The sequence below is a fragment of the Pecten maximus genome, chromosome 4 (assembly GCF_902652985.1).
Source record: "Pecten maximus chromosome 4, xPecMax1.1, whole genome shotgun sequence".
Lineage (NCBI taxonomy): Eukaryota > Metazoa > Mollusca > Bivalvia > Pectinida > Pectinidae > Pecten > Pecten maximus.
This window is the reverse complement of record NC_047018.1, coordinates 40,243,557-40,267,281: the sequence shown is the minus strand read 5'-3', so window position 1 is coordinate 40,267,281 and position 23,725 is coordinate 40,243,557. Positions and strand designations below refer to the sequence as shown.

General features: G+C 33.6%; 1 protein-coding gene across 2 annotated transcripts; it reads right to left on the bottom strand.

Moving 5' to 3' along the window:
- Positions 1-1,317: 1,317 nt before the first annotated feature.
- On the bottom strand, positions 1,318-23,711 carry LOC117326069 (mitogen-activated protein kinase 15-like). Of its 2 annotated transcripts, XR_004532414.1 has the most exons (14): positions 23,568-23,711; positions 22,057-22,155; positions 21,701-21,821; positions 21,147-21,277; positions 20,462-20,631; positions 19,814-19,953; positions 18,667-18,724; positions 18,203-18,337; positions 17,454-17,559; positions 16,677-16,893; positions 16,265-16,371; positions 10,454-10,618; positions 2,050-6,326; positions 1,318-2,016 (listed from the first exon to the last, which is right to left on the bottom strand). XR_004532414.1 is itself a non-coding variant. In XM_033882670.1 (13 exons), the coding sequence occupies exons 1-13, from the start codon at positions 23,631-23,633 to the stop codon at positions 6,135-6,137; spliced, it is 1,707 nt and encodes a 568-aa protein (XP_033738561.1). In that variant the 5' UTR covers positions 23,634-23,711; the 3' UTR covers positions 1,318-6,134. The 2 variants fall into 2 exon arrangements, 1 of the variants encoding a protein (XP_033738561.1); XM_033882670.1 differs by having other exon boundaries at positions 1,318-6,326.
- Between the last annotated feature and the right edge of the window lie 14 nt (positions 23,712-23,725).

Sequence of the window (23,725 nt, the reverse complement as noted above, 5' to 3'; positions counted from 1 at the left end):
TCCAGAGATTTCATGGTTTTGGTTTTAAAGCGTATTTTGATAATTTTCACATTTGTCAAGTTCAGTTCGATTTTTGTTCTAGAATCTATTTGGTCTAAAAGGTACCCTAAGTTGGCCATCATCGTAATCCGTACATATGAAGATATTTCTTGCTACGTTAGGATTTTTAGTGGCCAAACATGCGCAACTTTCAATAATAGAAATAATTTGTTGTTTTTCTACGCGACTACCAAACCTGTTTCCATCCTTATATTATTGAAACCCTGAGGAAATAGATGTGCCGACATTTTCCCCACACTGATACATAACTTATTCCCGAATGAAAAAATACCTTAATTTTACTATTGGTGAGATGTGTTTCCATGTCATTATGCTACTAGATAATCTAGTACTGGTCTAAGTAATATTTGCCGTTCAAGTGTTACCTTTAATTTACTTAACTGATATCAGTTAATCATTATATATACAATATATTTTTTACTCTTCCTTACATAGACTTATCTTTAAAGGATTGCTGTAAAATCTCTACATCATTACGAATCCCTTCCACCAATAGACTAATACACCCATTATCTAGCTATCCTGTTGGTCCTGCAAGATTGCCTTCGGTCCCTATCATTTGTAGTTATCTCGCCAAATCCATAAATTACAATATGGCATGTTTACCTTTATGTGTTACTCGGTTCATTAAAACGCTTTCTAAGTTCGTGGTATCTCTGTCGCAGCTCTATTTCTGCTTATCCATTTGCTGGTCTTTGCGGCTCATTTCTTCTTCTTCACGGTTGAACGTCGTATTCCGATTATACGGAACAGTCGTTAGCCGTTGTTCTCAATGTCGAGGCATGTTCTCTTATATACAAATACCCTTTTCTTATTTCCCAAAACACTGCAAATGTTTTTTAGGCACGTAAATTTGTAAATGTCACATCGTAGCCATTGCACGTGCAATACATTTCATCGATCGATCAAGGCCTCTTCTCTCGACGGAACAATGGCATCTTCGTAATTCCATCAAAGACGCTGTCATTTTCTTCTTTGTCGTCAAACAAATATCGCATTCATCACTTGCAATTTTTTTCTCAAGATTCTCCCCTTGTTTTGTTGGCCGAATTCTTGGTCCTGTCTTTTTGTATTGGTTCTAGACTCCTATAGCCATTTCTTATTTAATATGTTATTAAAACTTATTCTTATAACTAAATAGCCAATAGCATCCATTTATCAAATTATCAAATTAACATATAATTATGCATAATCAATCACTAGGTTAGTGGCACACATGATGATGAAACAACTCAAATCAACAAAGAAAAACTTAAAATGTCTTGTCATTCATCTTTATTCGTCATTTTACAAAGACATTGTACAAGAAAATTTGTAAATATTTCTGGCATCTAGCATCAAGCTTCACCAGAACAAATAAGAACTGACATAGTTGACTAATCAACTACATATACAAGCCTGGCCGTGACCTACATACAGATAAACCAGGCTGTATCTGTGACCTACATACAGATAAGCCTTGCCGTATCCGTGACCTACATACAGATAAGCCAGGCCGTGTCCGTGACCTACATACAGACAAGCCAGGCCGTGTCCATGACTTACATTCAGATAAGCCAAGCAGTGTCCGTGACTTACATACAGATAAGCCAAGCCGTGTCCGTGACCTACATACAGATAAGCCTGGACGTATCTGTGACCTACATACAGACAAGCCCGACCGTATCCGTGACCTACATACAGACAAGCCCGACCATATCCCGTGACCTTCATACAGATAAGCCAAGCCATATCCGTGACCTACATACAGATAAGCCTTGCCGTATCTGTGACTTACATACAGACAAGCCCGACCGTATCCGTGACTTATATACAGATAAGCCAGGCTGTATCTGTGACCTACATACAGATAAGCCAGGCCGTGTCCGTGACCTACATATAGACAAGCCTGACCGTATCTGTGACCTACATAGAGACCGTGACTTACATACAGACAAGCCCGGCCGTATCCGTGACCTACATAGAGACAAGCCCGGCCGTATCTGTGACCTACATAGAGACCGTGACTTACATACAGGCAAGCCAGGTCATATTTTTGACCTACGTATAGACGTGCCTGGCCGTCAGTACACTACATACATACCAGTGAGATCGTTAGTAAACCACATACAGACCTGTCAGACCGTCAGTAACGAGCCAGACTATATTATTGACTACATACAACCTCCATGTCATTGTTAGCTTTCCTACGAGTATTCACATACAACTTTTACATTATTACTCCTTGTGATAAAAATAGGTCACTACTGTACATGGTGAATGTACTCACCATTGAAATGAAGTGCGATATACACAAGGTCATCTCGCTCAGTTCTTACTGACCGAAAGATAAAAATGCTCCGCGAAATGACAGATGAGTTGAATGGACATATAGATGATATATATTTGAAAAGTGATTTCACAATCTGATTCTACAGGAAATGTGAAAATAACATACAGTTATTATAAGAAAATTGTACGTAATGTACTGCATAGTGAAAATTTCCTACAAGTGATCTTGACGTTTAAAAAAAAAATCCAAATCCCTGCTACTCCTTCCTCCAATTGAATGAACTTCAGTATCAATAAATATTCAATTGATGATATGATGTGGATGATTTACACCAAGTTAGTAGGCTATATATATATTACATCATTTAATGGAGAGATAAATCTGTTTATCATGGAGAATGATTGAATCTCCACTCAACACCTTTTGTAGTTACACCAAGTCATAGCGATTCATTTACATAACAGATATTTACAACACACTTTGAATATACAAATTCAATTTAAAAATTACAAATAAATTATATATCAATCAAGACTTTTAATAAATAATCTTCCATAAATTACTTTATAATGATCACAATGAACCCTGCTCCTATTAACGACTCATCAATGGTGAGTCTGTAGAAACAGCAATACTGGGACGGAATGTTGTATAACATTACATTTGGCATATCTTGCTGAAATGTCGAAATCTTTTTAAGAACTCATTTCAAATTATCAAATCATTTTCATTATAACCAATCATGTAGGAAACTACAAAATGATTAATTATTTGAAAGTGAATCTTCTTTTCAAAATCATATGCAGCCAGACAAAAAAAATATCTTCATAATCACATAGAGGATGATGGATTTCCGACGCTATCACAAACCGGCTTACCATTCATCAAATAACAATGTTAACAGTGAACAGTTAGCAATATTTCATCTAAACACAGTCTTTCCAACAAATATCACATATTCAGAAGATATTTTTTCTGGCAAAGCTGCAACACAACAAGGAAGGAAGGATATTTGCTTCAAACACTTCAAAGCAATAAATTTGTTAGGTAGTCTGGTCTATAATATGAAATTAAAGCATCTTATAAATAATTTCTCGATTTGGAAAACAAATTTTGTTTCACTTTTAAAACTGAATAAATAAAACAAGTAAAATCATTTTTTCTAAAAAAAAGAAAAAAAAAAAAGAAAGTAAAATCACACAAGCTTATCACTTAAAAGACACATTTCTCATTTATATATAAACATGTATACATCAATGGACGGCAGTTGACATCATATTTGGATAAAGTTAAGTATAAAGAAAGAGTGAATGAGAAAAGGACAAATAATTTGACAGAGGTATCTTGAAGCTGGCAATTACTTATATCAAATTAAAAAAGCAGATCTTTAAATTGATTTGAACTCGTACATGAAAAGGGTGATAAAAAAAAAAAAAATTTAACACAAAATAAAGAACAACCGAATACAAAGCATTTATTTATCAAATGGTTACTTATATTTATTCGAAATTAAAGAAAAATAAAATAAAATATAAGATATAAAAACATGTAAACATCTAAGAGATGCAACCAACAGTTGCTGGAATTATTCAATTAACATGGAATGCAAAATGTAAATTAATGAAACGCATCATTCAACACCAAAATATATGAATATTCTGCAAACAGTATGCTACTATGTTAGGATGGTTATATTGTTAATGAAATACAACTGTGATATATATTGGACGGCAAAAACGGTGATATTCTATACGACACTTATCACACTATGGGTAGACATCATAAAATATTTAAATTCAACAATATTTCTTTTTAAATGAAATCATATTTTCACAACAAAAAAATGTGACTTTCCAACATGTGCATTTTTGTTTGATTCTGTGCGGAGTGTGTTAAGAGCATATATACTTTTGAGGAACACACCAGCAGTCCTACCAGGACCTGAAAAATCCTCATTTTCAATCTTTTACTCAACTGTGGGTATTTCAATGAACACATTTTCAGCAAAAACCTAGTTTAAACTATTCTGTGCAATACGCAATCCTTTCAAAATATCACTTACTTTCAACATAATTGACATTTCTATTTTACAAACAGTGTTGTTTTTTTTATTATTAATTTAATTTTTCTATATAAATAATTCAATTAAATGTTTCTCGTTTTAAAATCATTTTTCTCTAATCTACCTCTCAATTTTTCAAAACACTGAGTAAAGTCAGAGAATAGAAGAAAATGGTTCAGCTTTTGAAAATAGAAAAATTACCCCAGCACTTTTAAAGTTTTGCATGCAATCATTTTACAACCAATCAAGATATTTTGTCCTCACTTTAGGACAATCCTCTCAACCTGAATCTCTCTTCCATGTCCTCACGAACATTCCCTCTACTCATTACACACACATCCTCTCCTTGCAAGCGAATCAGGTAGATTTTGCAAATCAATGATACACTATATATAGTTTTACCAATCCACAGCCACAATACTATAGAATTATTTCCAACACACCTCAGACCAGAGTGAAACAGAACACAAGACACAGCTTTGTTCCCAGATCTGACATTTTTTTTCCGTCTACACATGACATGGCCCGCAGAACATCAAAATACGATTTTATCCCAGATTGTGTACTTGACCTTCAACTTTTAGGTATAAAACGGTTACCCATTACAAACTCAGTTTGAAAGAAATCTAATTATATATCTAGGGTACTACAATTTTGCAAAGAATAAACATTTTTGATTCTTTTTTGATTGGTTGTGATCCAACCTTAATTGTAGAATTTTGGAGTGGTATAAGACACTGCATTGTCTAGAGAGGATAAATACAAACATTGTACAATATTTAACTTGCAATAAGGCCTCGGGGGTATATTATCTCTGATGTTAAATTATGTACCACTTTTACATTTAATTTCATACAGTGCCTTCATTTATTTTGAAACCAAAAATCAGAGATTTGAAGCAGAAAGAATTGGGCAATGACATTTGTCCTGTCAGCCAGTAAAATGGATAAAATATGTTTATTAGAAATTTAATTGAAGCAGACAGACAGGCAATGCTATTTGTCCTTTCAACCATTAAAATTGACATATAAATGGAAACAGAATCTTGACAACATGATTTTAAACCAACATATGATGAAATTTTACAATGAAAAGTTGAGCCATGGCAAATAAATACCTTGTGTACAATAGTCTTTTACCTCCCCTGTGTTGCTGAAATGGAAGCGCCGTCTTTGGCAATAAAAAAAAAATAAAGAAAAAAATAATCCAATTCCATATTTTGTTTCAGGGACTATTACACCATCTGTACTATATACTATTGCTTTCTTTGTTGCAAAAATCTAAATCTCCGAATTTTTTATTTATTTTCTTTTAAAATACAGAACTCATCCGCTTGCACCCATGCATAATCTGTATATTAATAATTAATATAAACCTCTGGTGGCTAAAAATAACTATTTCCATTTGAAAATCAAATTTACATGCATTTTACCACTTTTCAAAGGTTTTTTGGCCAGTTGTAAACATCTTACAGATTTACCTCCAAAACATCATTAATCTTTTTCTCTCCTGGTTCTGATGGCAACATCGGCCTGTTTTCAACAAACAAGCCAACTACGAATCTGACACATCTATAGCTTAAAAATGTTGTTTCATTCCTTAAAACACCTTATTCTGGTTCATAGATAATGGAATACATATCTCTATCTTAAAGTTCAAGGAAGAAAGCTAGTGTCAGATTTAAGGTATGTCATGTGCAGACATAACGTTTTGTAGCCTGATAATGTCATCAGTGACCTTTCATGACCTCTTGCCCTGGATTGAGGCTAGTGCCGAGGAGGAGATGGTGCCGACGTTCTGATTGTAACTGCCGAAGTAGGCTTTGTGAGAACCTGCTGACGGATTGTTTATAGCATTGCTGTACTGTTTTTTGCCATACAATGGTTTTCTCTGCTGTTGGCTGGTGGCTGATGATGGCCGCTGACCAGGTACCTAAAACATACAACGACGACTCATTTAACGACAAGAAACTACCATATCTATACCACAAATAAGCCCTGCGGCCCAAAAATAAGCTTCATTTTTGCAGTATCATCAATCCAACCCTCCCGAATCTTTGAATACTAATTTTTTACAGGTGCTTATTTGAGGATAAATTCATCATAATGTCGGAGTAGCAATGGGCAGTATACCAAATTACTATCTTGGGTGACCGGGTACATCAAAGAGTGGATAAAATTCTATCCCCATTCCTGAAACTCAACATGAGGAGACACGGATAACAGTAAAACTAGACCTAATTTCATCTTCACTAATTAAAAAAACAATAATTAGTGTTTAATTTGAATAAAGATACATATATACCTAGCAAAAAAATAATTATGATATAATTAATTTATGCTGGAATTAATAGATATTATTAAAGGAAATTATAGCCATTATACAGCATGTTCCTACTTCATTACTAGTGATAAAACCAAATATCAAAAATTTATCTATGAAATGCCAATACATGTATATCACATTCCATGGCAGAGAAGCATCTGTAACTACATGGCTATATATACTATTATTATTAGGAAAAACAATCTGATTAAAATACAGATAATCATATACATTACGGTATAATGACAATCGGTATCTAATCAGATTGTTGGCAAAACCTTTGTTCAAGCTTGGAAAATTCCAGGTTTTAAATATTAATCCATTGTTTTGTTTAAAATCCTCTCAAACATGCATAAAATACAACGAAAGTTGCAGCAATATAAAAATGCTTTCACTTCACTTCTACTTCGGAACTATCTATATTTTCTTGTGTCAGCATTATAATTATAGTCTACAAGCAAGAGAAGATATAAGTAGTGTGTATAGGTATTTTAGTAAGAGGTATTACAGATATATGACAGAAACATACATATATATATATATATACATATAAGGCTGTCAAAGTTATATGCAAATAAGGTAAAAAACCAACTCTATCTAAATTCCATTTTAACTGATCTTATATAAGAGATTCTTTTTCACAGATCGATATGCAACATCAATGGCTGTATTTTAACGTCACATTTTTCGCACAATTTTTCGACTTTTTTTTTTATAGAGGTATGAAAAAAAATCTCAACCGTTCAGGAAGCTGCATTCTACGTACAAACAATGAATGAAAAATTAATTATTTATTATTAAACAGAACAACTTCATGGTAAAAAATATCTGAAAATGAGGCAAAATATTGAGGAAAACTTCCTTACCCCTGTTTATATAAGGTTCCCTATAGAAAAACTTTCCAAAATATCCTCAAATTAAGGAATATTTAGTCTCGTTCTACCAGACTCTAGATAAAGATGCATGCATAAATCAAGCTTTTGAATGAACGAGACTAAGAAATGTTTGATTGAAAACAGCCTCATATATATAAATAAGTTAGAGTAAAAGTTAGAAAGCCCGGTGTAGTATGGTATTTTGACCCCCATGGTAAATTGACCCCGGGGTCCGGGGTCATTTCACCATAATGGTATTTTGACCCCGGGGTCATTTCACCATGATTCAAAATACCATGCTACACCGGAACAAACCTCAAAAACATTCAGAATTAGCCGAGTATCACTACAGCATGTTCAAATCATGACTGTGAAGATTGTCAGTGGCCAGGTCAGATCTGGTATTAAATCCAGAACTGTCCACAATAGTGACACACTATATATCCATTACTTAGTTAACATAAATGGGTGTGTTAGGAAAAACTAGAAAGTTAGCGAAAAAAACAAACAAACAGAGCAATGGACCCAACAAACTCCTCCAAAAATACACCTCCCGATATTTAAAAGATAGAAAAATGGAAGGTTGAAAAAAATAAAATAAAATGTGTTTATCCTTTTTGATAGGATCTTTACATTAAATCCCCCAAAATTGGCAGTACAGGATAGGAATGATAAATTGTAATGATCTGTTGGTCAATCAAAACTAGAGAATTTCACTGAAATTATTACCTTTTTCTTACACCAGCAAGAATTCAACAGAGATCGGTTAAAAGTGAGGTTAAAATATTCCAATTCTGAAATAATGCCAATTTCCTGCAGAACATGCTATAGTGATGTCAATGTTAAAAGCTGTATATGAATGCAAGGAATATCTCAGACTGATGACAAACTATTCTTTATTTCACAATGATACAGATTATCTTGTTAAGTCATTACTGAAGAGACAAAGAACTTGAAGATATTGAAAATAAAATATTTATGAAATTAAAAAAAGTAGTTATTCTTGCAACTTGCAAAAAAAAAAAATATCTTTAATTTTCAAATTAAAAAAAAATTTCTTAACCAAAGTGAAAAGACTGCATAAAAAATTATTGTAATCAATATGCATAATTTTGAAGAAAAAAAATCCCTAAATTTCAGTCTATGTAACTAAATACTGTATATGGTTGGTTTGTAAGATTTAGATGGTGATGCTATTAAATATGATAAAAAGATTCTGGTGTGCTTGCTGATCGATTAGGAGCCAGTACATCTATAAGTAAACCCCTCACTTACAGAGCAGTCATCAAAAGGTTCGTGGTAGTCATGGTAATACGACTTTATCGGAGGAAGAGGGTCCATTGCGCAAGAAAGCAATCGGCCAATCCCCGACTAGGACAAGTGAAAATTACACAAACAAGTAAGGCAAAAATCCAGATTAACAAAAGGGCTTTGTTTCCACTCTCCAGATAGCATTTGAAATACAGTGGAATGTATACATATTTTTACGGCTTTAGAAATTTTATTAGAGACTGGTCATTTCATCTCTGAATACAAGAAAAATGCGGGGAATAAAACTTTAACACAAACTCCTCTCCCTTAAAAAAAAAACAAAAAAAAAAAACCCAGAAAAAAATCACTCAAGAACCCAGTGTTTAGTCAATGATGTATTTTGTAGTTAAAACACATCAAAGAAAAATTAAAGCAGTCTTGCAGATAGGCAAGACGCTATGAGAAAAAATCATCTATGTGTTATATGAAAATTTTTGTATAATAATTGATTAAATTTGTTCTATGTGAAGTACAAAGCAAAGTAACAAGGCCAAAATTCAGTAAGTACTTTAAATTATTCCAGAATTATCATGATTTTTTAAACACCCCTGCACTTAATCTCTAGATATCTTTGTGCACACAACCTCGTTAAAAAATATTAACCTTTTTGGAACAAATCTTCAAAGGTATATATCTAATCTATGTAAAGTGTTACCTGTCGGATATTGAATTTTTACAAAAATCACTACACGAAGGGAAATAACTCTTGTCTTAATGAAAGACATTTTGATAATTTCTAATGCCAACCTCAACACATATATCTTAATGAAAAAATAAAATAAAATCACTATGTTTATAAATATAGATATGTTTTCATCCTTGTTAGAAAAAAAAAAAATCCAAGTCTGTGAATGCTGACCCAAATTGAACTCTTCTTTTTTGGAAACACAAAACTGAGTGCTGAGACTCTCTACCTAGAAAGGAGGCATCCACTGTATTTCAAATGGGGCAAACAAGGGATACAACCAATTTCAAATAAAAAAGAAACTCTGGCTATATACATTATATAGTGTATGTGAATAATATGTAAATAATATTAATAGTATTGGTTAATTATGTTATATCTATTAGAAATATTTCAAATATCTAGTTAAAATCAAAGAGATCAAACGAAGCACAACAAAGCAAAATTATATACGTAAAAGTGTTGTTGAAATTCTTGAATGTATATACATCATTGTATATCTTAAAGAATTTCCTACAGAGCTCTGAAGAAAATCAACCGTTTCTGTCTACTTTTTCAGAATTTTTTTAGAATATAATAAAAAGTCAAATTTTAACAGGAAAAATTTTGAATTTTGAAATAATAACAAAAAATTGTGTAAATCTGACATATTGTCACCTTTTTTTTGTATTTTCATAAAAAAAAAAAAAAAAAATGTGTAACAGCAACAGCTTCAACAGCAGTCCCTTTAATTAATAATATTGAATTACTGATATTAAATTCTTATTTAATTTGAACAAATGATTAACAGTAAATACTGATGTCTTAATTATTCCTCATATTTTTACTAAACAAGGAGTATGTTAGTTGGTGTATAAACTTACCATTCGTGAGCTGGTAACACTTAGGCCTGACGATTTATCGTCCCGTGTTATGGTTGGGTTCTTTGCACCGTATGCACCAGATATTGGTCGACTGCCCATCCGGGATGCGGCAGGTGCTGAGGCTTGTCGGTTCTTCGATAAAGCTGGGTAGGGATCCTGAGTCATCTACAAAAAAAAATAAAAAAAATAGTATAATTCAAATCAAAGCCAACTACATCAAATGCCAGAATAAATAACTTCCCATCATCTACACAAAGTATTATGATGTGCAGGCAATATCATTGCCAAAGATGACATGTGTATCTAGAGCAATGTCCATTGTTACTATTGTGTTGGCAGACAATGAAATTAGCTGACGCTGACAGGTGATGGTTGAATATTGAAATTAGCAACTTTAAAAATGTAAAATGTAAATGTGGGATGCTAAACACATTATGACCTTGTTGATAGAGCACCATTGTCTCATAGTATTTTTCTTCATGATGGAAAAAGGGTCATATAACATATTATTGGTAAAAATAACAAATTACCCCTGAAAGTAGTTCAGAAGATACTCTGCCGAAAAAAAAAAGAAAAAAAAGAAGAAAAAGAAAAGAAAGAAAAGAAAAAATCATTGAAAAGACTGCAAGATCATATAGGAAGACTACAGAAACTTTACTGCATTAGCTGAAAAATCAATGTCAGTCATTTGATGAATCCAAGCTAATGGTATGAAATCCATATGTTTTTTCTTCTTCTTAATTTTCACCATTGTGAACCCCATGTACAGTGTAAGAAACAGCATTTTCTGTCTTACCAGTTAGATAATTTTTACTCAAGCCATATATCTGTGCTGCTGATCATAAGGTAAATTTATCCAAAGTGAATCCATATTTTTCAATTCATATGATTTTTGGAGATGTGGGGAGAGATGGTACCTAAATTTTTGCTTCTATAAGGGTCATATCTGGGGATAAGCTCATCCACTACTTTTGCCCATTTTCAGAACATTAACTCTCTGGGCTAATATACATACTCATGAAATATGGGTCTGTAAATTCTATGTGAACAATCCTATTACCTGGTAAGTTTGATTTTTAGAATTAATATGATTTAATACATGAACAAAATAAACACAATTTCATGTTTTAACTTCAAAATTTTAATCTAAGTTTTACATTGTTAGCTATGTATTAAACTTGGAGCCAAATACTTTTTCATTCAATAAACCATTATGTATGATTTTTAAAAATGCATTTAAATAAACTTTTCCTTGCTGTGTTGAAATAAAATTTCTTTGCGGTATATAAATTAACTACATTTTTGTACATGCAACAATTTTTAATTATGTATTAAACAATTCATACTTGATGTACATATTTCTCTTTCTGAAGAATTCATAAAAATACACACCTGTTAATATTATCATACAAGTATATTATACATGCAGTATTAATGTTATATTCTAATAATCAATATGCAGTATTCATGTTATATTCTAATAATCAATATTTGGCAAAAGCAAGATTTCACTAGTACATTGCTTCAAATTAAATTGCTGCATAAAACCTGGCCTTCTTGCATGTATACTAGCAAAATGGCATGCTAGACAAACATAAAGCATTAAAAGATGATTATTTGAAAATAAAATAACTAAGTTTTTAGTATTTATAAAAGAAGTTGGTTAGTAATTATGGCATTTTCTAGCAAAACAGAACTGTTATTCGTTTGGACAACTGACAATAACCTACATATTCTGTGAACTGTTAAATTGTAAATTCCTTTAATTGTCAATCCAGACACAAGTCTGCAAATATTGGTCTCCAAAGTTTACGTTCGAAAACTATAAATTTCACATTAGGCATGGTTGTTTAATCCTTATAAATTCAGGACTATTGAATTTCGGGTACTTGTGAAATTCCAAAACTTGTGTACATGCAATACTTGTGTACTCATATATTAAGTTAAACAGAAACAATATTATACAACAGGGAAAATTGCTACGCTACAAACCTAGATCTACATCTACACTGCGTTTATACTGTATATAGGAAAATAACATGTCTCTAGTGGATGGCTTATCAGTATATGGTATATATGTCTTTCAAACATGCCCTAACTGGTAATGTGTCTATGGTTCACGAGACTGCCAGCTCATGACTAATGGCGTATAAATATAGCAACTGGATCATTCCCAAATCGGCCACTGGCATATGGATGTTTCCTTAATTAGTTTCAGGGAAAAAAAACAATGAAAATGATACACATGAAAATGACATGCAAATTATTATATAATCCAATATAGCGTCATGATCATTGCCATCAAAAGCCTCTTACACCCAGAATTTTGGTATTTCAAAGGAGACTAGAGTTCAAAGTATCACTGATTTTGAGAGTGTTCACAGCACAAGAAAGCATACATTTGTATGATTTTATTAGTAAACTCATTACATAATTTTTTTTTTCAGACTTAGTAATGCTTAGGAAAACTTGGCAATGTTGTGTTAATAGTATGTTTAATTTGACAGTGGGGTTCATTTGCAATAAAAAAATAAATGAAAAAGCAGATTTTTCACGCCTCTATTTGACACAGACTACCAGTAAGTACATTTAGTATTAAGACATACACAGCATCACTGTCAAGCCTCTCACTCACCTTGGGCATATTACGGCCATAGAGAAATTGATTCATCTGAACTTTGGGGTTTTGAGATCTGAGGAAGACTTCAAACATCTCCATCTAAATAAATTCAACACCTTATCAGCTTCAAGGTGACTGATGCAAGGCAAATTCAACACCAATAGTAAGGTAAAAAAATAACCAAGACAAATTCAACCAGTATAGGATTCAAGGTAACCATGGAAACTCAAGGCCTAACTAGTAAGCACCAAAATGACCCAGACAAATTCAACACTTTGTAAGTTCTAAGGATGCCAAGACAAATTGTAGACTACATGTACTACCCAGTAAGCTTAAGTGTTATCCAGACAAAATAAAAAAAAAAAAAAAAAAAATCTACAAATTACTCCTGCAAAATCAACATCTAGTAATTACACAAGCTTCTCTAGAGATTGCTGAGGAAATGTTTAACACCTTGTAAGCTTAAGGTTATCCAAGCATTTTCAAAACTCAGGCAGCTTCACGGCGACAAAGGCAAATTTAATGTCTAGTTATGTAAGCATCAATGTTATCCAGGCAAATCCCATACCTTGCGAGATTCAAAATTATCAATTATCAATGCCAAATGCCAGGTAAGTTCTAAGCGTAAAAAGCTGCAGCGACCTGTCCCAAACACTTGTAAGTATTAGACTTCAGTTTTAACTATTGTATGCCACATCATGAACTTCATACATGTAACATTATATACACTGTATATCTAATGACCAAAATTCTTACTGACTTCACAGGCCTAAATTTATACACCAATTCAAACTAATAAGTGTATGAAATCATTCCCCCCCCCCCCCTCCCCCTTGTTTAAATTAATTTGCCACAATATGCAATATTTGTAATCGATATTGATTTTGTTTTCACGAACTAATATACAAATTACTGTTATTTCTAATTAACTTACTTATTAATTGATACAATGATATGTAATATACCTATACACTTATTACCATTGCAGTACATTGTCTAAACGATGGATAGTACAAAATATCCCTTTGTATGTAGCAATACACAAAGTGTAACATACATATATTATTTTTACAGGGAAAAAAAATCTAGTAAAACAGTAAAGTCCTACCATCTAAAGCATTATTTTTAAATTACAAGATATGTTAGCTGTTCATCTGAATCATTAATTTGAATTCACAAAGAAGATTAGAACTTTCGGTATGTTGTAGCATTTATATTACAAACGTATTAGCATGGAGTGTTAAATAGATTTTGTAGATTAGATGTGATGAAAAAACATTCCTATGTAAACCTATGTCAAAGACATCCATATTTCCTCATTCAAGGAAATGTAAGTTACCCTCAATCGTGGTATTTCCATGTAAATATGGGGTGTACAGTTTGAACAATAGCCAGAAGTGCAGCCTTAAAAATATCTTAAACCTGACTTTTATTTTGGTGATCAACACTGCAAAAATTTCATCTGCACCGATATGATAGTTAATTAAAGGCATTGGGCAGGTGGAATTTTAATCCATCTGAATTCAATAGAAACAAAATATCTAGTCACAAAATTCAGGGTGTACATAAATTAATGTGAAATATGAAAATATATAAAAATATTGTAATTCTGTCATTACAACATGACATTTATTCCACCAGTAGTTGTTAAATTCATATTCTAGAAGAGAACTGAAGTTCTGTTCCGGATCAGCTTTTGTATTAACACACAGATGTCTTGATTGTATTTAATGTTTCAGAATTGTGCCATAAGCATACAACTTATTACTGTTACTTTGCCTACAAGTGCAGCACAGAAATTGTATAACAGTTTGTGAGGTTACAGCAAAGCAGATTTAGGTACAGGTGTGCATTTTATTATCCTTTTCTTCTAATATTATTTACAATATGATGCAGTTGACCTCAACGTTTTATTATTCAAATTGAGAATTTTCAATTGAGCGAAAAAAAAAAAAAAAAAATTATATATATATATTGAATTTGACACTAGACAAAAGTCTTCCAGAATTTCAAAATAACAGCAACTTAAACAAAGCAGTTTAATGTTTATTCATACGCTAGATTTAATTTTTTTTTCCTGATAACATTTTCTGGTAGTGCGAGTAAATTTGATACCAGCAGTTCAGAGTAAGAAAGCATTTTAAAGCAATCCATTTAACTGAAAACTGCAGAAGAAATTTTCCATTGTTCATTAAAATTGATATCATGCTCTATTTCATACTGTATGAGATCCTACAATGGATTTGTTCTGTGTATTGAGCACTGTAAAACAGACAGAATCCCAAAAATTCCTCCACGAGTTGTATGGATTTCCATAACCAAATCTGTGATTGGGTGAAACAAATCAAAACTAATTCAGGTGTGTGGGTGAATATGAGATGATATCTGATGTTAAATGTATTATGTTGATGAAATACCGTGTGGAAGCTAGAGTGGGGGCTGAGAGGGAAATTTGATGTTTAAATACAGGAGTGAAAAGGCCTTAAGGGCTGGGAAAGATGTCTGAGGCCTGAACACATCAGTCAGAGGTCCTGGAAGATTAGGAAGGAAGTTTGAGTCTCAAATGGTATCCAAAAGGTCTGGGAGGTCAGGAATCAAAAGGCTAGGGAGGCTGCGACGGAATTTAAAGATTGGAACGGAGATTTAAATACTGAAGGCTAGCACTGAGGCTGGAGGCCAAGATACTGGAGACATAACAACCAAGAGGCTAGGATGGATATAGGGGAGGCCGAGATGGAAAAGTAAAGTTTGGAGACTGGGACAGAGATTTAAAGATTGGAGGATTAGGCAAAGATTTAACTATTGGAGTTGGGGACGGCCATTTGAGGTTTAAAAACAAGAGTCAGAAGGTTGGGACAGATGTTAAGGCTTAAATACAACAGTAAGAAGGCTTGGGAGGCTCCAATCTTTAAAAACAAAGGAGTTAAAAATCTTGAGAGGCTGGGGCGGAGCTTTCAGGCTTAAATACAGCAGTGAAACGGCCTGAAGGATGAAACAGCTATTTAAGGATTAAATCAAAGTATCAGAAGTCCCAAGAGGCTGGAAGTGAGATTTCAAGCTTAAATACAACACAAAGTGTAAGATTTAAAGTTTATTGGAAAATTGGAGATCGGGAACGAGAAGGGTGGTAGGGAAGAACTTGATTGAGAACTACATGGCACAACAGTCTTGGCTTATATAGTAACACTTACACCGGCATTGGTTGCTGCTCTCTCCATGTTCTCATTGTTTGGTCGTCGCGCATTTCTCGACTTTGATTGTGGAGGGGCTTGATCGCCATGTGTTGTTCTTCCGAATGCTAAAATTCAAAATATAGAATACAACTTTAATCTTGAATCACTTTTTAACATTGAGAAATTTTAACATAATTTGACATTGGCATGGAACCCCACAAGACTGAAGACATTGGCATCAAACCCCACAAGACTGAAGACATTGGTATCAAACCCCACAAGACTGAAGACATTGGCATTGAACCCCACATGATTTTAGACATTGGCATTGAACCCCACAAGACTGAAGACATAGACATCAAACCCCACAAGAATTACAGATCAGTTGTAGTGACTTTACATTGTACAGGTAACTCTGACCTATCCTCACCTGAAAATGATGAATGGTGTTGAGGGGCTGATTGAGGAGGGCCGTCCCCTGCATGTTTGTTGTTGTAGACTTTTGGGGATGCCCCTTTGGGAGAGTTGTCTTTGTGGTATGGTTCGCTGGGAGGATGAGGACTTTCTGTGCGTACACGAGTCGGATGAGGAGCACTCCTCATCTCCTGGCGCCGTCTGCGACGCTCCTGTTTCTTTTGCATAATCATCTGTAAATCAAATATCAAATATTTACAAGGCTGGCATTCTAACATCTGAACTTCAATGTGGTTATAATCTGAACTAAAGTAGATCAAATGTTTTATTTTTCCTGTAGGAGGCTTACCTCTGTCCTCCACCAGTACTGTTCAAATAATAATGCTGCAAACATAATTTGATCAAAATCTCTCTATCCAAACAGAAGAGACTTTTTAAAGATTTACCTCACACTGTTTTCCCTAATGGGTTATACCTACATTTTGTACAAAATTTGGTCCCCTTAACTGAAGGATGCTCTTGACCAAATTTGGCCAAAATCAATTCAGGCATACTTGATAAGTAGCATTTTAGAGGAAAAGGTGGATAGATGGATAATGAATGTTGCATCATGACAAAACCTCAACAGGATTTAAGTAAATGAAGAAGAAATGAACGAGGTTCTCATTAGAGGTCATTTGTATTCAGTGTCATGCTATATATGGGAAAAGACAAATTTTAAGTCTTTCAACTTTTATCTGATCCAATGTTTTCATTTTCAACCACAAATATGCTGCAAGTTGCCATAGCTTACCTCGTATAATTTATTTCTATATTCATCGACTGTTAGCTGTACATCGTCACTAAGTGGAGGGACCACATCATAGTCTATACTTTTTTCTTCAGAAGGATTATGAAACCTGTAATGGAAAATTTCAACTCAACAAATTTGATAATATAAATTATGTATTTATATAAAAAAAAGACTTCTTCATTCAGGTTACCATTATTTGTGCTATGCAGTGCAATATACAACCCAATGGTATTTGGTCATGTTTTACAGACAAAAACAGGTTGTTTCTCCATGTCAAAAAGCATGTTATTTTCCCAAAATACAGAATATTTAGGAACATTTTCCCAATTTCATGTTTGGGAAGGGCTTATTAAATTTTTCTGCTACTTTTAGATTATCTACGTAATTAATTTAAATAGCATACTATTTAAAAATTGATGTTTCTGCGAAAAAGAAGAAAGTGGCTCCCTTGTGGGCTGGGTTTATTTCTGGAAAAATACATTACTATACATCACCTACAATAGCAAATATCTGCTATCCTTTATCTGATCCATTAACTCTTTCTTCACAACCCCTTCCACCCCCCCCCCCCCCCCCCCAAAAAAAAAAAAAAAAACGAAACAAATTTCTGCACATTTCCCATTTGAGAATTTTGAAGGGTTCTGCAATAGTTTTTTTCTCTAACAGGTAGAAAAGGATATGTTCCTAAAGAAAGGATAATGGAAGTGGACTGTGGTCCCTGGGATTGGTTCCTATCTCACAAAACTTACCTAGATACATAAGGATGGCGTAGCCCTTCATCAGCAGTTATACGTTTGTCAGGGTTGAAGTGTAGAAGTCGTCGTAATAAGTCTATAGCTTCCTTGGGAGTATCTGGCAGCATATCTTCAAAAGTCCTCTTAGGCCTGTAGGAAAGGGTTTGATGGAGAAGTTTTAAAAGGTTTAAAAGAAAGTATCAAGGTATACCACATAATAGCAAGTTAGAAAACTGAAAAATCATAAGTTGTACCCTTTGCATGTGCAAAATTGAAGTTCATTACCCCACTTAAAAAAAAAATCTTTTTAGATTTTATTTTGACTGCTACATAATATCATGTGGGCAAAAATTTCTTGAAGGTGAGAGTAGTATAAAAGTGGTAGAGAGCAAGAGGTTGTTTCTGAACTGCAGAAAATAAATAATTAAATTTAGCAGGCTATTCTGCTGTTATTAACATATAGCTTGAGCTATACTTACTTTACAGAAGCTTTCCCTAACACCGAAGAACCGTAGGCTGAACGTATACTCTCTATGTCTGCAATAAAATGGCATAGCACTTGTTTCAAAAATTTCATATTGCACTCATTTACTATCCTATACACAAACTCATTTTTCTCAACACTTCTTTCCACAATTTCAGAAATTATTCATATATTAACTTCTCCTAAACATTGTGCATTGAATATTTAAGCTTTCACATTTTCTTTGCAATAGCTTTTTTTCACAGTCCTACTTTTCTGAATTGTCAGAGGGATGACTCGATCCCACTTTCTTTGCCTAATAGTAATACTGTATTTGACCTAATAAGGGCGCAGGGCGCGGGTAATTGACAGTGGGGGCGCCCTTAGTAAGATTAGTTATTCTGTAGTTTTATGAAACAAACTATATCTTATAGCAGAATACCCAAGGCTGTGGAAACAGTAAAATATTCAGTCATAAAAATATTTCAGATGAAGATATCTATTCATTATCATATATAAAGCTTAAACATCACTTGAATATTCCTGTAAACTTGTAAACCATGCCAGCTGATCTTTAGACCAGAGAATATGTGTTCCATTTATGTTCAAATGGAACTCTTATGTTCTATTTATAGACACAGGTGATTTCCCAGATCATATCAGACATCGTTTTCTTTGACCTAATAATTGATTTACAATGTCTTTTACTAGCTTTCTGTTCTGAACAGAAGTTATTTATCAACAAAAATGAAGTCTTTTACTTTATCTTCAAATAAAGATGGTAAGTTATTATTTGTATGTGTGTTTATTTCCGGGTGCTCTTTGCACTGACATGTCATCTGTAGGAATAGACAAAATGTGGCGAAAACTTGTGTTCCAGTTACTTAATTTGCTGAAGAAAATTGAACACATAAAGTAGCAAAACTTTTCACATGAATTATTACTTTTGAACACCATTTTGACAATCAGTCAAAGATTTATTTCCTTGAAAAAAGGTAGGGGCGCCCTTATTAGGGCAGGCGCCCTTATTAGGTCAAATACGGTATCCCATTTTGGTGATGGAGTTTCTTCCATTATTTTACTACACAGGGAGAGTATAACCTAATATTATTTCTCTCTACCTACATACCCAAAGATAGCTAGAATTATTTCCTTTTTCTTACCTTCTCGAGTTGGTGCCGGGATGCCTGACATAATTTTCTCTATCTGATTAAGGGTCGAGGAGCCTGGAAACAGAGGCTTGCCTCCTAACAGTTCCCCTAGTATACAGCCCAGACTCCACATGTCCACACCTTTGGTATACCTGTTAAAATACATTAAACAAATATATACCAGTCACTCAGAAGTCATGAAATTACATTATTGGTTCAGCGGTGAAAGTCATTTGACTGGCATCAAATTTGTTTTATAGTGATGATATATAGAATTGTGAGTATTCACACTGATATTCATTTTACAAAAAATGTAATCTTTCGTTCTGGTATTTATCATGTATCATATTTAATTTATTAAACTTGTCCAATGATTTATACAACACTCACTTAAAGAATTCTGTCATGTCAAACTGTTCCAATTTATTTCATGAAATTCAACAGACATCATATTTATATACAGATCCTAAACTCAAAGTTGGTTTGGTAGAAATGCTGGCCATTTTGACCGATCTTTTATAATATGGAACATTAATTACACACAAACATGAATTATTATATCCGAAAATTACCAGATAAATGGAGCTAACCAAAAATTAGGTTCACCAAGTGGGAGACTCGACCTCGGACAGCAGGAATTAGTCAACACTATGTTCATACCTGTGTGATGCTAGCAGGATCTCTGGTGCCCTGTACCAGCGTGTGGCCACATACTCGGTGAGATTTGGATCTCCGGTCTCTGCATCTATCCCTATTTGAGTTAGGGAACGGGCCAGTCCAAAATCACAAACCTTCACCACACAATCACTGTCTAGTAATACATTTGATGGCTGCAAAAAAAAAAAAAAACCCAAATAATTAAATAACAGCTTGCACTTATAAGTTTACACAAGTGAAATGTAATAAGGATATCTATTACAATATAGGACAACTCAGAACTGAGGAAAAACAATCTTAAAATGTTGGCAGTAGTTCACAAACTGTCTCACAATGAGCTTATAACTCTTAGAGACTGCCAGGGCTAAAAACTATGGACCCTTTAGGCCTTTAGTCACCTAGCCCTGCATCCTACCACCCGACCACCGTGCCTTTATAAAATACTAAAATATATTGGCCCTACCGAGTGGCAAATCAGAAGTGTATTTTATCTCCTTTTTTGAAGAGCTGCCAAGGGGAGACTACCTTGAAAATTGTGTATCAACACAAGACAATGTTTTTTTCAAAAACATCCTTAGAAAATAATTCCAGACCAAATGATATCTAACTCGATAATTCCAGTATATCACATATTCAATACGAAATGTTACATAGAGAGATGAAAAAAGCACATAATGTCACGCCTTACCTTGTTATCTCGGTGAATGACGTTACCAGAGTGAAGGTATTTAGTAGCCTTTAGCAGCTGATACATAATGTAACGTTTGTGTACATCCCGGAGAATACTGCCTCGCTTGATGACATTATGGAGGTCAGTTTCTGTCAAAACAATAATAGAACATTTCAGCCTCAATCAAAGCGGTAAATAATAATATCATTTTGTGTCAAAAATATATAAAAAGCTACGTGATTAAACCAAACATAATTTGACAGTAATTAAAGACATTTTGATGATTTCCTGCCACCAAACTCATGACAAATCAAATTCAAATTTTAACTTCGTTTAACTGCTAAAGTCCAATGATTAGGGTAAATTATCAAAGTTAGAACCTTCAGAATTAACTAGCAATTCATCATTGTTTCAAATTAACACCAAAGAAAGACTAATATGACATGCAATCAGTCCCGGAACTTTCAGGAATCTGTCTACACATTTCAGGTACATGAAAACAATTTTCTATGTTTCAAGAAGGAAAAGTAATATACCTAATATAAGAAATTGACTACTCTGCTGAAACTTACCCATAAATTCAAACACTAGATAGATATCTTTGTCATTCTCGGCTTTGATAACATTATGCAGTTTGATGATATTAGGGTGGTCTCCGAATTCCTGCAGGAACATAATCTCGCGGAATGTCCGCTGTAAAGATAAAAAACATCTATTGGTCAAGATACTCGAGAGTTGTATCATTGTTTGAAGTACATTATTCAAATAAGGATCAATGTTATTTTGATAACACATAATAAAAGACTCAACTATATATAAATTATACTTATTAGAGGTCCTCTTTGAACTTCAACAAAATTAAACTTAAAAGGTTATAAATCATCTGTACAACCCACAAATATATTAGATGTAATTAATTAATAAAAACCTGAGCATCTGTCTGGTTTCGAAAGGCATCAAATATTTTCTTCACAGCAACTACTTCCCCCGTCCGCCGGTCCACAGCCTTCCAAACAATCCCATAGGCCTACAAATAATATTGTTGACACCATGGTGAGTTAAAACATGTCAAATTGAATACCATATTCATCCTCAAATAAGCTTCCCCAGCTAGTGTAAATGTGTTATAATTATTTATCCTGAAATAAGCTACCTCCTCTAAACTTTTGGTACTGAAGTTGAGGAAAGCTTAAATGTGTACAACTTTTAGCTTACCTGGTACTATTTTCATTTAAAATTGATGATCCTACAAAAATATGTGTATGGGCTTAATTATTTGAAGAACTAGTCTTACTGTGGATTTACTAAAACACATGTGAGGTGTGCTCATTGTGATTCTTTTTTTTTAGTTCTTTGAAACAGTCTTTGGTTTAATTAGCGAAGATTGCATTGACAAAACAGTGACTATAGTGAGCTAGTATAATCAACATTATGGGCATCAATTAAGTGAGTTAATATTGTATTACATTTTAGATGAACGTGACGGCCATGACTGTTAGGGAGCCCTTTACAGAGAAAAATGTTTGGAAATTGTATGAAGTTTTAATATTCAATGACAACAATTTCAGTAATTAATACATGAAATGCCCCCTACAGCCCTTAGTTGGCCCACGTCACTATCGTATCGTTTTGTAAACTGTCACAGGTTATGAGTCGTAGGGTAGACATATTAAGAGTTTACAAAACGATACGATAGTGACGTGGCCCTTTGGTTGGCCCATACTGATATGTTACTAAGTTTGAAACGATACATTATATTTGGGAAGTGACACTGACAGTACAGGATTCATTTTATGGGGCCCAATTAAGTGTTTGGAACGAGTTCCCTTCAATATGTACGTACGTCTGATCTACACAAAATGACACTTTTGTCTTTCTTGAACCCTTGTGTCACCAAAATATTATTGCTTTAATACTGGCAATTTGCCATTTATTTCGCCTATATCAGGGGAAGCGTTTTGTGATACAAATGCATACTACAATAAAATTATAAGATGTCAAAGTTGTTTATGTCATATCATGGCACTGCCATGCCACATAAATTCAAATGTGTAAAAGGATAAATGTTCAAAGAGAGATAACGATGTTTCCATGCTCTGATGACTCCTTAATTTCGACCACGTTGGTCCTAATAATAAATACTAACAACAGTGAGTGTTTATTTCTGTCAATTGCATTTCCAAACGTTGGCCGATGGAAATGAATTCTGTCAAGATAGACTAATAGGTACCAGATATCTACAATCTCGGTGTGATATTATAAGTATTTAGCGTGGTGCGTAAGTAATACAAATAAATTGCATTGGGTAGGCACCTATTTTAGAAATGCAAGCTTCGACACATCGATTTTCAGCTGTTTTGCTGGAATGACAGTACGCCGAAACAAAGGTATTAACGTTTTAAGTATATCAAATATTAACTCAATCTGTTAAAAACTTACCCCTTTTCCCAATCTCTTTTTGATTTCATATTTTTTACTAATGTGGGGCTCAATTTCAGAATTCATGTTCCTACAACATCGGGATTTACAGTTCCGTAAATCAAGCGACCACCATTGAAAAACAACCACTTTACTGCCAAAAATTCCTCCGACAGATT

Excerpts from the sequence above, each read along its gene's own strand:
- LOC117326069 (XM_033882670.1), bottom strand. The coding sequence starts at position 23,633 with ATGAATTCTGAAATTGAGCCCCACATTAGTAAAAAATATGAAATCAAA. Across the intron at positions 20,632-21,146 it reads TCATTCACCGAGATAACAAG|CCATCAAATGTATTACTAGA; the intron begins GTAAGGCGTGAC and ends TTTTTTTTGCAG. Across the intron at positions 16,372-16,676 it reads ACACCATTCATCATTTTCAG|CATTCGGAAGAACAACACAT; the intron begins GTGAGGATAGGT and ends TTTGAATTTTAG.